Here is a 14,722-nt window from a genome sequence, read left to right as displayed (position 1 = left end):
ACCTCTGATAATGGTCAGGGTCTCACCAATGGCAGTGCAGAAGCCTGGGGTGGAGCTGAGAGGGATGGGGAGGGAGAAGCTGGTTCTGGTTGTATGAAGGCAGGACTCCTGGTGTCGGGCATGAGTCACATGGGACACAGAGGGGGCACCCCCTGCCCCGCGGCGCCGCTGGTACTCTGGCTGTACACGCTCCTCGGTCTGCAAACTTACTGAAAACTGGAGCAAGAAAAGTGTGTGCTAGCAGGCACTGGGAACTGCTGGCTCTAGGTGAGAGGGCAGCCCAACCTCAACCTGCTTTACCAGAGACCCCACTATCCACTTACACATACCACCCCTCTTTATGCAGGCCCTTCTGCTACCCTAGCCCTTCAGGCCCAGCGTCCCATAAGCCCCTCTCCCTTCTCACCTGTAAACAAGCTACAGTTCCTTCCCCTAAGTTTAAGGTTCCCACCACGTCCTCGCCAAGTCTGTATACAGATTTGAAGATGCCAAATGTCCCAACTTTTCCTCGGCCATCACTGATATTGTATAGATCTGGGGAAATAGGACACTGTAAGCCTGGAGTCCACACTGGAGACTGTCTAGGTCAGGACTTGGAGCCAGAAGCCAAAAGGGGGGGCTTTTCTTTATAATCTGGGTGAGGTATTAGTGGATCCTCAGAAGCATGTGGCAGTTAGGAGAACCTGCCCCTGAGACAGGAGGGGAGGAGGGGGTGGGACAATCTTGAAAGGATTCTCACGGAGGCTGCGGCAGGATGTGGCAGCCATGAGGCGCTCCCCAGCCAGCTCAGCTAGCCATGAATCCTTCTTCCCCCCTTCATCCTCCTCCAAGAATGGACTGGATGGGGCTACCGCCTCATCCTGGGGAAACCGGACATCCTGAAGGCCTAGAAAGAAAATGAGCAGAGAAGTAGTGCTGGGAGGGAACAGAGGTAAGAGTAGAAGTTAGGTAAGAGTGGACCCCAACCTGAGAGGGCTGCAGGTCAGAGGAGACATGGCTGGGGTACACATCTAAACCTCTTCTCCAGAGCCCGCCCTCTACAACCCCCTCGCACCTGCCCTAAACCAGGAAGCTTCCCTCCAGCCCCTCTCACCAGCTCTCTAACCCCATTTCTGCTTTGGTGAGCCTCTTCCCTAGCCCTTCCTTCCAGGAACCCTTACTTACCAGTCAGCACAAGAACCCTCAGAGGGACCCTGAGTAGCGTGATGGGTGAGTTGACACGCTGGCAGCCAATGGTCAATTTGTAGACATACTTAACTGACTGACCTCGGAAGGAGGGTGGTCCCTCTATGGGTAGCACTTCGCTGTAGGAGTCTGGTTGGGAAGTAGTAGTCAGGGCAGCCAGAGGCAGCCAGAGAAGTCCTCCCTCCGGGAATCTCAGAAGGGGTGGGAGACAGTCACTTACATGATTTGGACTCCCCAGGTTCTAGCCTCAGGTCACAGAATAGGATTTTTGGTGGAGTGGAAAGGATACACTGACCCCTCTCACCTAAAAAAGATAAAGACTTCAGTTTAATGACCCATTGTCCAGTACTGGATGAGGCTAGCACATCAAGTGGGGGCAGTAAGCACTGCCAACAAATGACAGCTCACAGTAAGCTATCCCTCTTTTCCTATTGTGAGATAGCAACAGTCTTACATCCCCAAAGCAACAACTGCAACCCCCACATCCCCAAGTCACGGAGACTATAATGACCCGTCGGAACAACTTAAAAATTTCTCCTTCAGAGACAATTGCCCATTCCCACCAAAGGCAACTGCCCCGTCTCTAACCTCGGTGTGGGAGAAAGACAGTCTGGCTCTCAGGCTGAACATCTGGCTGGTTGGAGTCTGGGGGAGGCAGTGCTACTCGACTCTCACTGGCATGGAACTGGCAGTGGATTTGTGCACTGGCCCAGGCCAGAGCCTCACTGTGGGAGGAAGTAAAGGAGGCATCAGGGGAGTTCCTGACCTCGCCAGAGCTCTCCCAACTCCCTAGCACAGTCTAGAGACCAACATGGTTAGGTGCTGTCTTAGGGCCAGGAAATCAGGACCCCAAAGGAAACCATTATTACCAGAAGGGAGAGGGGCGTGGAAAGGTAGAAGAGGGCAAAGAGGGGATAAATGGTGACAGAAAGAGACCTGCCTTTGGGTAGTGAGCACACTGTACAATTTACAGACGATATTATAGAACTGTATACTTGAAACCTATATGATTTTATTAACCAATAAGCTCAATAAAAAGAAAAAGAGACCATTAGAGAAGTGCACTGTGGGTAAAAGGGAATGGGGGAGGAGGGAGGACGGCAGAGTGGAGGGCTATGTCAACCCCATCGGATAAACAGCCGCTGCTCCAATGACAGCACAATGCGCAGGAAGGTGGCGGTGTAGCTGCAGGGCAACCTGAGCTCTGGCTTCGCACTGCAGACACCAGGCTTCCTGCCAGAGGACCACCTCAGGGCCAGCACTCCCACCTGGATGCCGAGGTGGCCGTGGGGGGTAGCGGGTTGGTGACCGTCACCACACACTCCAGCGCCTCCCCCGCCAGGAACACAGGACCCCGGCTCAGCTCTGCCACTACTTCGATCATGTCAGCTCCGGAACCGGACCTGGGAGGAAACGAAGCGGGTCAGAAGTCAGTCCCCTGGCAGGGAGGGGTGTCTGCGTGGAGCTTGGGGGTGAGGACGCAAAAGACCGGCGCCAGCACCGCGGCGTCGGAGGGAAGCGCCTGCCTTTGGGTGCGGGAGGCGGATGGGCGGTAGGGCCAGCTGGCCCAGCGCTGCCCAGGCGGAGGGCGTCGCTCCGGGTCCCCGCTGCCCGTCCTCCTCTCAGTACCTGGTTCGTCCCCCTCCTCCCTAACCCCAGCCCGGCCTCTGCCCCCCGCCCCCCAAGGCTCCACGTCCCAGCCCCAGCCCCCCGTCCCCTGGCGCCCGCAGCCCAGGCACCTCGCCAGGTGGAAAGCGGGGCTCTCGGCGCACAGAGGCCCTCACCTGTCCGCCCCTCCCGTCCCGGCCCCGGGAGTGACGGAGTCCGCGGTAGAGGCGGGACTTCCCTTCGGCCCCCTCCCGGGACCGAGCCCCTTCCTGCCGGAAGCGCCCGGCGGACCGGACCGGAAGGGGTTCGCGTCCTGCCGCCGTGGGTCACCTTCCCACTGCCTGGCACCTGGGCGCGGCGCTGTCCAGTCCCCGGCCGACGGGACCCGGCGCCCAGCCCGGGGGGACCCGGTGCCGCGGCCCGGGGACGAGGCGGAGGCGGCCGCGCGCGCCCGGCCGGTCCCGGGGGCGGTGCCTCGCGGGCCGGCCCCTCCCCTTTCCGCTGGCCCAGTCGTCGCCCTTTGGCCGGGCTCGCTCATCATCGCGGCCCAATGACGACGAGGCCCGACCCTTCCCGCCCAGGCCCCGGAGAGACGACGACGGGGAGCTCGAGGCGGCTTCACTGCCGTCGCCTCCGCCGCAGCTGCAGCCTCAGCTCCCGGGTTACACGGAGACACCTGCTCACCGCAGCTTCCCCCAGCGGCCGGCCCGCCAGGACGGCACCCAGCAAGAGTCGGCACCCGCCTCTGCACTTGGCTGGCGAGATACTTTGTATCAGAAGGCGCGGGACCTGGGGCCATCGAGGTCGTGGGGACCCAGGATCCAGGGAGCATGGGGACCGGAGTCCCCGCCTCGGAGCAGACCAGCTGTGCCAAAGGGGACCCACAGGTTTACTGCGCTAAAGACACTGGAGACTCTGAGGCTGTGCAGGTCACTGACGGCGAGAGCCCTGAGGACAGTCGATCCCAAGATGAGCTGGGCTACAGCAATCCGGAGGACCCTGGGCAGCTGATGGCCTCCTACGAGGGCAGAGCCAAGGGCTACCAGGTGCCTCCCTTTGGCTGGCGCATCTGCTTGGCTCATGAGTTTGCCGAGAAGAGGAAACCCTTTAATGCCAATGACATCTCCCTAAGCAACCTGATAAAGCACCTGGGCATGGGCTTGAGGTGAGTAGATCCCACTGCCTAGAGTACCCTGGGCTTCACTTGGTTCCAGCGCGAGACTTCCAGCAGAAGTGGGAAGGGGTGAGAAAGCGGGGACGTGCCTTGACCCAATCAAGTGGCTTTTATCCCCAGCAGATTCTAAGCCTTGATTTTGAAGAGTAAGACCAGGTCACATCTTGTTGCAACCCTTTACTCCCAGTAACTTGCCTTTTTAGTAGGAAAGAGCAGAAACATCTAGGCCTGCAGCCAGCCTTTCCCATTAAGCTCCCTCTCACATACTCCCTCTTTTCCAAAAATTGGTCTTTGGAGTTAGCTCTGTGTTGTAGGATAGGAAAGGATAGTGTGGCTGCTGAGGTACTGACACAATGTTGTTTTATTGGGGCAGGGGTGGGTCTCAGAATCCCCTGAGCAGCTGGAGTATTCTCAGTACCTCATTGAGGCACACCTCATTACAGTCCAGCACCCATCACGCTTTAGTTCCAAGGCTGCCAGCTCTCTCAATCCTGAGAGGGTGATGAGGGGTGCTGCTCACTCTACTGAGATAGACTGGCCCTCTGATCAGAGAGGCACTGCCATAGGTGTCCCCAGAGCTCTTAGGAATAGCCTTCCAGAGCCTTCCCTGGTGTCTCCCTTGCCCCCGCACTCCCTACCCAAGGATTGCAGATACCCGAAGAGCTTACTCTAGCTGTAGAACTCCTCTAGGTCCCTCCATATCCCCACTGAATTAAAAAACTAGAGACGAGAGACCAAGACCCATTAACAGGAACAGGTGGATGTGAGGACAAAAAGCATCACCCTGAGGTCATCCTGAGTCATTCTACACAGTAAACACAGAGCCACGGAGGGAGGCTTGAAGGCTGTGAGAGCCAGCCCTGACAGCCAAAGGGTGCTTCCCTACCCTGGCTGGTTGTGCTCAATGGTTAGAGTGACGTCCCGTTCACCAAAAGGTCCAGGGTTGAATTCCCAGTCAGGGCCCGTGCATGAGGCAACCAATGGATGTTTCTCTCTCATCGATGTTTTTTTTCCTCTCCCTCTCTCTCACTCCTTCCCTCCATCCCTCCCCCATCCTTTCCTCTTTCTCTAGAATCAATGAAAAAATATATCCTCGGGTGAGGATTTTTAAAAATAAATAAATGGATCCTTTCCTTTCCCATTCAGTGCTTTGGGGCTGGGGTGGGGAGTCCATTTACCTAACCCCAGACCTGGGTAGTGGGAAGGGCCTGGTGCCGCCTAGGAATGCCTCTCCTTTGCTAGTAACTGTGGGTGGCCAGTACCAGAGAACAGTCATCCCTAGCCCAACCTTTGGGTCAAAATAGAATGTAGAGCTAAGGTGCTAAGAGAAGCACTTTGAGGTGCATGTGGTGGGGACATTGAGGTCAAGAACAGATGGTGGCTCAGTTGGTTGGAGCAGTATCCTGTACACCAAAACGTTGCAGGTTCAATTCCCGGTCAGGGCACATACTTAGTTGGGGTGCATACGGGAGGCAACCAATCAACGTTTCTCTCTCACATTGATGTTTCTCCCAGTCTCTCTTTCTCTTCCTCTCTCTTTAAAGATGTTTCTAATCGATGTTTCTATCTCTTTCTCTCTCCTTTCCCCTTTCTTTAAAATTAATAAAAAAATATCCTCAGGCGAGGATTAAAAAAAAAGCAGGTGGGTATCCTACCCCTCTGTCCCTGTGTATGAGCTGAATCAGGCCTGAAGCTATGCTCAGGCCCCTGGACCTTGGCTTCCCATATCAGCATAGGGTGCAGGCCACTGACACAGGGCTTTTGGAGTGGGATGAGGTCCTGCTCTGGGGAGAGACAGGCGTGAGACAAGGAAGAATTCTGAATGATAATTCTTAAGTTGGGGCTGAAATTATGAAAAGGCCAAATAGGTCAAGAATGGTCAGCTGCTAAATTCAGGGAATGGGAGAAACCTAAGAGAAAGCTGAACTGAGGGTCCTCGAATCAGGAGCTCAAAAAAGACAGAGTTCTCTTGGCCTCAGTGTGGTAAGAATTCAATTTCGATTGCTCTCCCAGACAGTCCATTCATTCAATAAATATTTAAGTGCCAGTTCTATACTAGATATTCCTTTGTTCTGCCTCTCCTCATATCTTGCATTTCATCCTCATTGCCCTAATGCCCACTGCACTCTCTTTCCCTACACCAGCCCTTTCTGGCCTCTAGTTTCAGAGTCCAGTTTCCTCTAAGTTGGCAGGAAGGATCGTCTGCCTTCCCATCATCTCAGCCTTTGTCTTCCCTCCCTTTCCCTCTACCCCCAGAATGTAACTTCCCTATTCGTTATGCACATTTCTCTTCCCCTTGCTCCTGTCTGTGTTCATCTCTCTTATGCCCCACTGTTTGTACAATCATATGTAAATTCAGCAAATATTGACTGCAGACCATGTGCCCTGCCCTGTGCTTGAAGCAATGGATAATAATCATCTAGTTGTTGTCACTGTCCCTTTCCCCAAGGAATTTAAAAGTATGTCAGACTCACGTGAGGAACACTGAAATAACAAGACAGCATCTGATTGGGAATTGAGATAGTGTATGTACAAGTAATGATCATACCTGACACAGGTATTTCACTTTATGGCTTTCCTACCTATTATGTCATTTGCTCATTCCATGAGGTGGGTAGTTTGGTAGGGCAGGAGGTATCCTCATTTTGTAGGTGAGGAAACTGAGGCTCAGAAGGGTTCCTTACACAAGTACATGGTTATAAGTGCTGTGCTTGAATAGTGAATATAAAATGGGTGGGTAGGGAGTACAACTGGGAGGGAGACTTGCAGGGCAGGGGTTGCAAGAAAGATTAGAAGATGGTCTAGGACAGATGTCATTGAATCCCAAACAGAATCATTTGCCTGCGGGACACAGAGCTGTGACAAGCCCAGGGAAATGTTGTTTTTTAAGACTTTACTGGGATATTACAAGAGAGCAAAATCACAAAGCTTACAGCTTAGAAATCATAACTGGCCCTTTCAACACCTCGGACGAAAGCTGCTGGGTGAGTAAAGCAGTGGCAGTGGAGTTAGAGGTGAGGAAAGATCAGAAAGCTCCTGAGGAGAACAGAGAAAAGAAACAAAGACAGCCCCACACTGTAAGCTGGGGACTGGGAAGATGAGGGGACCTTGATCTGTAGCGAAGTTGAGAGGAGGAGGTTTGGAAGCAAAGGTGGGATCCCTAGAACATGTGATGGGAAAGCACAGCTGGGTGTCCAGAAAGGTAGGCAACTGCAGCCGGGAAGGCACTTGCCCACAACCCCTTCCATCACACTGCTTCCTGCTCCTCAGGTACTTGCAGTGGTGGTACCAGAAGACTCAGGTGGAGAAGAAGAAACCTTTCATCGACCTCATCAACTCTGTACCCCTGAGACAGATCTATGGTGAGCCCCACCCCAGCTCTGCCCTGTTCAGTGAGGCTGCACCCAGAGAGGGCACAGAGTGAGGCAAAGATGTTTCCACTTAGGCAAGCTTTACTGCCCCCATCCTCTAGGGCAGCGGTTCTCAACCTGTGGGTCGCGACCCCTTTGGGGGTCGAACGACCCTTTCACAGGGGTCGCCTAAGACCATCGGAAAACACAAATATAATTACATATTGTTTTTGTGATTAATCACTATGCTTTAATTATGTTCAATTTGTAACAATGAAATTGGGGGTCACCACAACATGAGGAACTGTATTAAAGGGTCGCGGCATTAGGAAGGTTGAGAACCACTGCCCTAGGGGGTCCCCCCCCCAGCTTTATTGATATAATTGGCATATAACATTGTATAAGTTAAAGTGTACATGTTGATTTCATATTCCCATGGTTTTTAGAGGAACCCATCTGTATAGTCAAGAAAGTGAGAAATGGGCTTGTTTTCCTCTACCCATTACCCTAGTAATGGTCCTGATTCTCTTTCTAGGTTGTCCCTTGGGTGGCATCGGAGGAGGCACTATAACCCGAGGCTGGAGAGGCCAGTTCTGTCGTTGGCAGCTTAATCCTGGAATGTACCAGCACCGGACAGTCATTGCCGACCAAGTAAGAGCCAGGTGGTGAAGGAGAGGGCCAAGACAGTACCTCCCCACGCCAGGAAGGGCCTCTTAGCCAGTGTAGGATGTGGCAGGCAGATGTGTAAATGATTCAGTCCAAAAGTCCTTTCAGGATGCTTCCTGTGTGCCCAGCTCTGTGTACTATAGGAATGAGACACTCACAGAGTACACGTTCCTTGAAAGAGTTTACAGCCCTGGCACCTCTGCCCTCCATTTCTCTAATAAATGCCTTCTACCTACATGCTGTCCTCCAGCTCCACTCGCTGAGCCAGTACTCAGCCACAGAGTGCAGAGAATTCCCAGATCACTTCACCTGTTGAAAGAACACATGGTAGGACCAGAAGGGAAAACAAAACCAATGTCTGCAAATCATGAGGAAAACAGATGCATATAAAGCACCAGCTGCTCACCCTGATTTGCCCGCCCTCAGCCAGAGGTCAGCTCCTCTGCTGGTGGTCACTCTGCTGGTCTCTCTGGCTGAGGGCCTGGGAAGTCCCTCGTCCCCCAAGCATAGATTTCTAGCCTTCCTTTTCTGAAGCTTTGCTTCTTTTCCCTCTGTTCCTTCCTGGACTGAGATTGCTAGAGGCATGTGATCTACTTTTCATCATCTCTAGTGACCTCTCATGTTGAGTTGTCCACCAAGTTCCTATTTCCTATGTAAGGGATGCCTCCAGCTTCAGGTCATCTTCAAAGGAGAAATGACTAGCAGACCTTGAGTCCAATTAATGACAGTGCCCTTCCTAGTTAGCTTTACCAACCCTGCCCAATGGTCCCAAGCTTCCTTTCTGGCTCATCACTCAGGTATCCCGAGAGGAATGCCTCCCAGAATCATGACTCTACAGTTAAAGTAGTCATTGCATGCTTAACATGTGTTAGAACTTTTGTGTAATATTTAATACTTAAAGACAATCCTATAAGGTAAGTATATTATTATACCCGTTTACAGAAGAGGAACCTAAGATCTAAAGGAGTTTAGTAACATGCCCACGATCATATGGTTGGTAAAGGGAAGTACTGGGATTCAGTTCCCTCTGTGGTTAAGAGCCCATGGTCTTGCCTTGCCTTTGTGGTTCAGTGTTTGAGTGTCAAACCTATGAGCCAGGAGGTCATGGTTCGATACCTGACCAGGGCACATGCCCGGGTTGCAGGCTTGATCCCCAGTGTGGGATGTGTGGAAGGCAGCCAATCGATGATTCTCTCTCTTCATTGTTATTTCTCTCTCTCTCTCCCTCTCCCATCCTCTCTGAAATAAAAAAATTTTTTTTTTAAAAGAGCCATGGTCTTAACCATTATCTACTATTATAAAAACACAAAACTATTTTTTTATATATGTTTAAAAATATCAGACATACTCTGAACCAAGGGTTCAGATAACAACCCTTCATAGCCCTACCCTCCAGAAGCTTAAATCTTTTTTTTTTTTTTTTTTGCCGAAACCGGTTTCGGCAGTGGATAGAGCGTCGGCTTGCGGACTGAAAGGTCCCGGGTTCGATTCCGGTCAAGGGCATGTACCTGGGTTGCGGGCACATCCCCAGTAGGAGATGTGCAGGAGGCAGCTGATCGATGTTCCTCTCTCATCGATGTTTCTAACTCTCTATCTCTCTCCCTTCCTCTCTATAAAAAATCAATAAAATATATTTAAAAAAATAAATAAAAATTTTAAAAAAAGAAAAAATGAAGGCCATGGGGAGTCACTGGAACATAAACACAGACTAGCATATCTTGATTTGTCTGTAAGAAAGAACTGATACCCAGATGAGTAGGGATGGAGGGTAAAAGCAGAGATGGTGAGGGCTGGCTTAGGGCAAGAAGACCACAGTGGTGAGAAGGGAGAGGAAGTCTGGGAGATAAATGGAGGAGGCCGGACTTGGTGGTGACTCACTGAGCTTGGGGGTGAGTGAGGCTGTGATGCAGTGGTAACCATTGCAGGCTCTGGAAGCGGAGGAGCTACTTGGAAGGAGGGAGACCAGTGTGAAGTGCCTGTGGGTTACCAGGTTCTAGCCTATCTTCTTTCTTGATTTAGTTCACAGTGTGCTTGCGTCGGGAAGGCCAGACTGTGTACCAGCAAGTCCTGTCCGTGGAGCGCCCAAGTGTCTTGCGCAGCTGGAACTGGGGCCTGTGTGGGTTCTTTGCATTCTACCATGCCCTCTATCCCCGAGCCTGGACTGTCTATCAGCTTCCTGGCCAGAATGTCACCCTCACCTGCCGCCAGATCACACCCATCTTGCCCCATGACTACCAGGTGAGATTCCCTCTCTGTGTTTCCTCTATTGTCCTCCCTTCCCTGGGATCTGTCTCTTGGAAATTCCATGACCTGTGAAAGGGGTTGGAGCATGAACATCATACTGGTTTTCCAGGACCACTGCCCAACTGGTCTTCTGTCTCCTGGTAGATAGCCTGCCCGGGAATATGGGGAGATGCTAGTGGAAATCAAGAATATTTTGGGAGGCCCGGGCAGTGTGGCTCAGTAAGTTCAGCATCAGCCCATGCAGCAGGAGTTCACTGGTTTGATTCCCGGTCAGGGCACATACCCGGGTTGCAGGCTTGATCCCCGGGAGGGGGCATGCAGGAGGCAGCCGAGTGATGTTTCTCTCTTATCAATGGTTCTATCTCTCTCCCTCTCCTCTCTCTCAATTGAAAAAAACATTTTTAAAAAAGAATATATTGGGAGTATTTGAGTCAGGTCCTTGGTACGAGGCTTGATCATGGGGAGTGGGCCCAGGAGGAGCGACACTGGGACCATCTGAGTCTGATCTCTTTCTCCCAGGATAGCAGTCTGCCTGTAGGAGTCTTTGTGTGGGATGTGGAAAATGAAGGTGATGAAGCCCTGGATGTGTCCATCATGTTCTCCATGCGGAATGGACTGGGAGGTGGGGACGATGCTTCAGGGGGTTTGTGGAATGAGCCCTTCTGTCTGGAGCGTAATGGGGAGACCGTACGGGGGCTGCTGCTGCATCATCCAACCCTTCCAAATCCCTACACGATGGCTGTGGCTGCACGACTCACGGTACGGAGCCGCCTGTCCCATACTATACCTTAACCTGCAATCCCTACTCCCAACCAGCCCCAGAGCCCACCCCATCCCACCATGGTCTCTTCATTTCCTAAAGTCCTGAGTCCCACTCTCACCACAGCCCATAAGCCTGTGGAACTTGGAGGAGGTGGGAATATGTAACAGGAGCTAGAGCAGTTTGGAAGCCAGCATTCTTTGGAGCTTCCCTTCACAGCTTTTGACCCTTTAACAGGCAGACACGACGGTAACCCACATCACAGCTTTTGACCCTGACGGCACTGGGCAGCAGGTGTGGCAGGATCTACTTCAGGATGGACAGCTGGACTCCCCCGCTGGTGATGGGGGCGTCTAACAGGGAGGTGGTGGGAAAAGAGATTGTCCCTGTCTTGAGAGCAGGGTGGGAGGCCTGGTAATGAATTGGCCTTGCTCCCGTCTTAGGGATCCTTGGGGATGAAGGAGGTGTCTGCTGACTCCTCTGTGCTTCTCTCAGGTCGAAGCACCCTCTCGCAGAAAGGGGTAGGCATCGCTGGGGCTGTGTGTGTTACGAGTAAGCTGCCACCTCGAGGCCGGTGCCGAATGGAGTTCTCACTGGCCTGGGACATGCCCAGAATCATGTTTGGAGCTCAGGGCCAGGTCTACTACAGGTGAGGGGACAGAGAATAGGGATCCAAGGTGGTAGGGTGTGACCTGGAGCCCATGTTCTTACCCCTCCCCTTTCTTCTCACCCCAGGCGATACACAAGGTTCTTTGGCTCAGATGGTGATGCAGCACCCGCCCTTAGTCACTATGCACTGTGCCAATACGCAGACTGGGAAGAGAGGATCTCAGCTTGGCAGAGCCCAGTATTGGATGACAGGTGTCAATGGGGCCACCTCTTCCCTTCCTCCCAGGCACTCACACTCCAATTAGGACTCCTTAATTCACTCTCCACCCACCACCCACCAAAGTCAGCAGAGTAGAGCTGGGATTCACTTGGTGCCCCCACTCAACTGAACCCCAGATCCTTCCTTTCCTGGGAGGTCCGCACTTACTAGACCACTCCCTCCTGACTCCCCAGGTCCCTGCCTGCCTGGTACAAATCTGCACTCTTCAATGAACTCTACTTCCTGGCGGATGGAGGCACAGTATGGCTGGAAGTTCCCGAGGACTCCCTACCAGAGGAGCTGGGAGGGAACATGTGTCAGCTCCGCCCCCTCCTCACGGAGTATGGTCGATTTGGCTACCTTGAAGGTACGAGCTGCTGGTGGCCATAGTATGGCAGGCCGTATCTGTGAGGCCAGTTAGTGCCCTACCACCAGGCAGGACGGTAAGTGTTGCCTGCTCAGGTCATTGGTTGGGATGAGGGGTAACTGGCAGGTATAGAGTGTGACAGTGCCCCACCCCCAACTCCAGAGGACAAGCTAGGTAGGGAGGGGAATACCAAGAGGAATTCTGGCAACAGCGTGTATCCCTCCTTTCTCCAGGCCAGGAATATCGCATGTACAACACATATGATGTCCACTTCTACGCTTCCTTCGCCCTCATCATGCTATGGCCCAAACTCGAGCTCAGCCTGCAGTATGACATGGGTGAGGGTCTCTTTTGTGCCTCTTCTGCCCCCGTAGCTTCTCCCGACCCCTGAACCTTTGTGGTCCCTCACATTGTCTTTTCCCCCCATCATAACCTATACCCTATTTACTGGTTTCCTTCTGGGGTCACACACAGCTCTACACCACCCCAAGACTGCCCATTCTCCCCCCACCCCCCACAACTTGTATGTTTGCTCCCCCAGCTCTGGCCACACTTGGGGAAGACCTGACATGGCGACGGTACCTGATGAGTGGGGTAATGGCACCTGTGAAAAGGAGGAATGTCATCCCCCATGATATTGGGGACCCAGGTAAAAGTCCTTCCACCTCAAGGTCAGCTTCCCTCCCTCTACCCTAACGCCAGCGCAAATAAACCAGGTTCCCTCCCCTCCTGCAGATGACGAGCCATGGCTCCGGGTCAATGCGTATGTGATCCATGATACTGCTGACTGGAAAGACCTGAATTTGAAGTTTGTGCTGCAGGTTTATCGGGACTATTACCTGACAGGGGACCTGGGCTTCCTGAGGGACATGTGGCCTGTGTGTCTGGTAAGGGATGCACGTACAGGGGCATGACTGGTGTTTGGGGAGAGAGAGCTAGCTGCTGTCTTTCCTTAGTATCTAGGTCTGCACTCTCTTGGTCCCTCTCTAGGCCGTGATGGAGTCTGAAATGAAGTTTGACAAGGACCAAGATGGACTCATTGAAAATGGAGGCTATGCAGACCAGACCTATGACGGTTGGGTCACCACAGGCCCCAGGTTGGGGGACAGGGGTTTACAGGGGGCCTGAGATGCAACTAAGCACGAAGGGACCGTGGGCTGAAGGAAGGGTGACCCCTTGCCTGGTGCGTAGCATGGGGACGGCTGGCGCGGCCAAGTCTGACCCCTGACCCTTTCCCTGCTCAGTGCTTACTGCGGGGGACTGTGGCTGGCAGCTGTGGCTGTGATGGTGCACATGGCTGCTCTGTGTGGGGCACAGGACATCCAAGACAAGTTTTCTTCCATCCTCAGCCGGGGCCGGCAAGCCTACGAGAGACTGCTCTGGAATGGTGAGTTGAGGGATTCCTAAGGAGTCTTAAGGCGGCTGTGGGAACAGAGAGACTTACTTTTGCCCTTCCTCCACTCCAGGCCGCTATTACAACTATGATTGCAGCTCTCGGCCTCAGTCCTGTAGCATCATGTCTGACCAGTGTGCTGGCCAGTGGTTCCTCAGGGCTAGTGGCCTAGGAGAAGGAGAAACCGAGGTGAGAGAGACTGAGGAGGAGCCAGGTGGGTTTTTCTTGGAAGAAGCGAGTTTAAGAGACTGTTTCTGCCTTTGCCCCTCTAGGTATTTCCTACCCAACACGTGGTTCGTGCTCTCCAAACTATCTTTGAATTCAATGTCCAGGCCTTTGCAGGAGGGACCATGGGGGCTGTGAATGGGATGCAGCCCCAGGGCGTCCCAGATAGATCCAGTGTCCAGTCTGATGAAGTCTGGGTGGGCGTGGTCTATGGGCTGGCAGCCACCATGATCCAGGAGGTAATGCACTGCCTTCCCCATCTCTCCCCCGTCTGTCTCATGGCCCAGAACTTCCTCAGCCCTCAGTTATTTGTACTGCCTAACCCATGCCATCTTATTCACCTAGAAAGCCCCCCTCTTTCCCCTGGCATGCGTTCCATCTCCTGCCTTCAGTCATCTGCCTGTGGGTTAAATTTATCTCCCCCATTAGCTGGGAACTGCCTGAGGGCAGAGACCCCATTGCCTCCATCTGTCCAGTTAAAGAGATTATTCAGGGGGGGCCAACTAATGTGACTGCCGTCTCTCCCTACAGGGCCTAACTTGGGAGGGCTTCCAGACAGCTGAAGGCTGCTACCGTACCGTGTGGGAGCGCCTGGGCCTGGGCTTCCAGACCCCGGAGGCATACTGCCAAAAGCGCGTGTTCCGCTCTCTGGCCTACATGCGGCCACTGAGCATCTGGGCCATGCAGCTGGCCCTGCAGCAGCAGCATAAAAAGGCTGAGCTCCAAACATCCAGGGCACAGGACCAAGCACAGGGTCTGAACTCGGACCAAAGGAAGTCATGGCAAACCCAAGCCGAGTGAGCCCCTGGAACTATGGGAAGGAGGCACTAACATAAATCCCACATGGCATTTGCTCTTCCCTATCCCCCGTCTTCTGCAACC

General features: G+C 53.1%; 2 protein-coding genes across 7 annotated transcripts in view; one reads left to right on the top strand and one right to left on the bottom strand.

Moving 5' to 3' along the window:
• The window catches only part of RGP1 (RGP1 homolog, RAB6A GEF complex partner 1), a 44,360-nt gene extending 30,466 nt beyond the window's left edge, over nucleotides 1-13,894 (bottom strand). For 2 of the 6 annotated variants that reach the window (XR_013996667.1, XM_081103559.1), the window contains exons 1-8: nucleotides 2,970-3,076; nucleotides 2,454-2,588; nucleotides 1,774-1,910; nucleotides 1,406-1,489; nucleotides 1,165-1,314; nucleotides 740-886; nucleotides 407-534; nucleotides 27-216 (exon numbers count right to left, since the gene is read on the bottom strand). Coding sequence is in view for 4 of the 6 variants with exons in the window: in XM_081103559.1 (XP_080959685.1) it covers nucleotides 27-216; nucleotides 407-534; nucleotides 740-886; nucleotides 1,165-1,314; nucleotides 1,406-1,489; nucleotides 1,774-1,910; nucleotides 2,454-2,569 (952 nt within the window). In the remaining 2 variants the exon portion in view is untranslated. Of the gene's footprint in view, nucleotides 1-26; nucleotides 217-406; nucleotides 535-739; nucleotides 887-1,164; nucleotides 1,315-1,405; nucleotides 1,490-1,773; nucleotides 1,911-2,453; nucleotides 2,589-2,924; nucleotides 3,241-13,666 lie in introns of those variants that run through there. The other 4 variants (XR_013996668.1, XM_081103557.1, XM_081103558.1 and 1 more) reach the window with 3 other exon arrangements.
• Nucleotides 3,624-14,676, top strand: GBA2 (glucosylceramidase beta 2; the record flags this gene model as incomplete). The annotated part of the gene is given in 18 exon segments (XM_081103549.1): nucleotides 3,624-3,958; nucleotides 7,238-7,329; nucleotides 7,853-7,968; nucleotides 10,003-10,221; nucleotides 10,747-10,986; nucleotides 11,225-11,327; nucleotides 11,483-11,636; nucleotides 11,723-11,848; nucleotides 12,050-12,222; nucleotides 12,456-12,560; nucleotides 12,764-12,871; nucleotides 12,958-13,109; nucleotides 13,213-13,319; nucleotides 13,467-13,609; nucleotides 13,689-13,804; nucleotides 13,888-14,079; nucleotides 14,372-14,558; nucleotides 14,561-14,676. Coding segments are annotated over 18 exon segments (2,784 nt in total).
• Between the last annotated feature and the right edge of the window lie 46 nt (nucleotides 14,677-14,722).

The sequence above is a fragment of the Myotis nattereri genome (genome assembly GCF_964212035.1).
Source record: "Myotis nattereri genome assembly, chromosome: 12".
Classification (NCBI taxonomy): domain Eukaryota; kingdom Metazoa; phylum Chordata; class Mammalia; order Chiroptera; family Vespertilionidae; genus Myotis; species Myotis nattereri.
The sequence above is the reverse complement of the archived record's forward strand: the minus strand, read 5'-3'. Positions and strand labels throughout refer to the sequence as shown.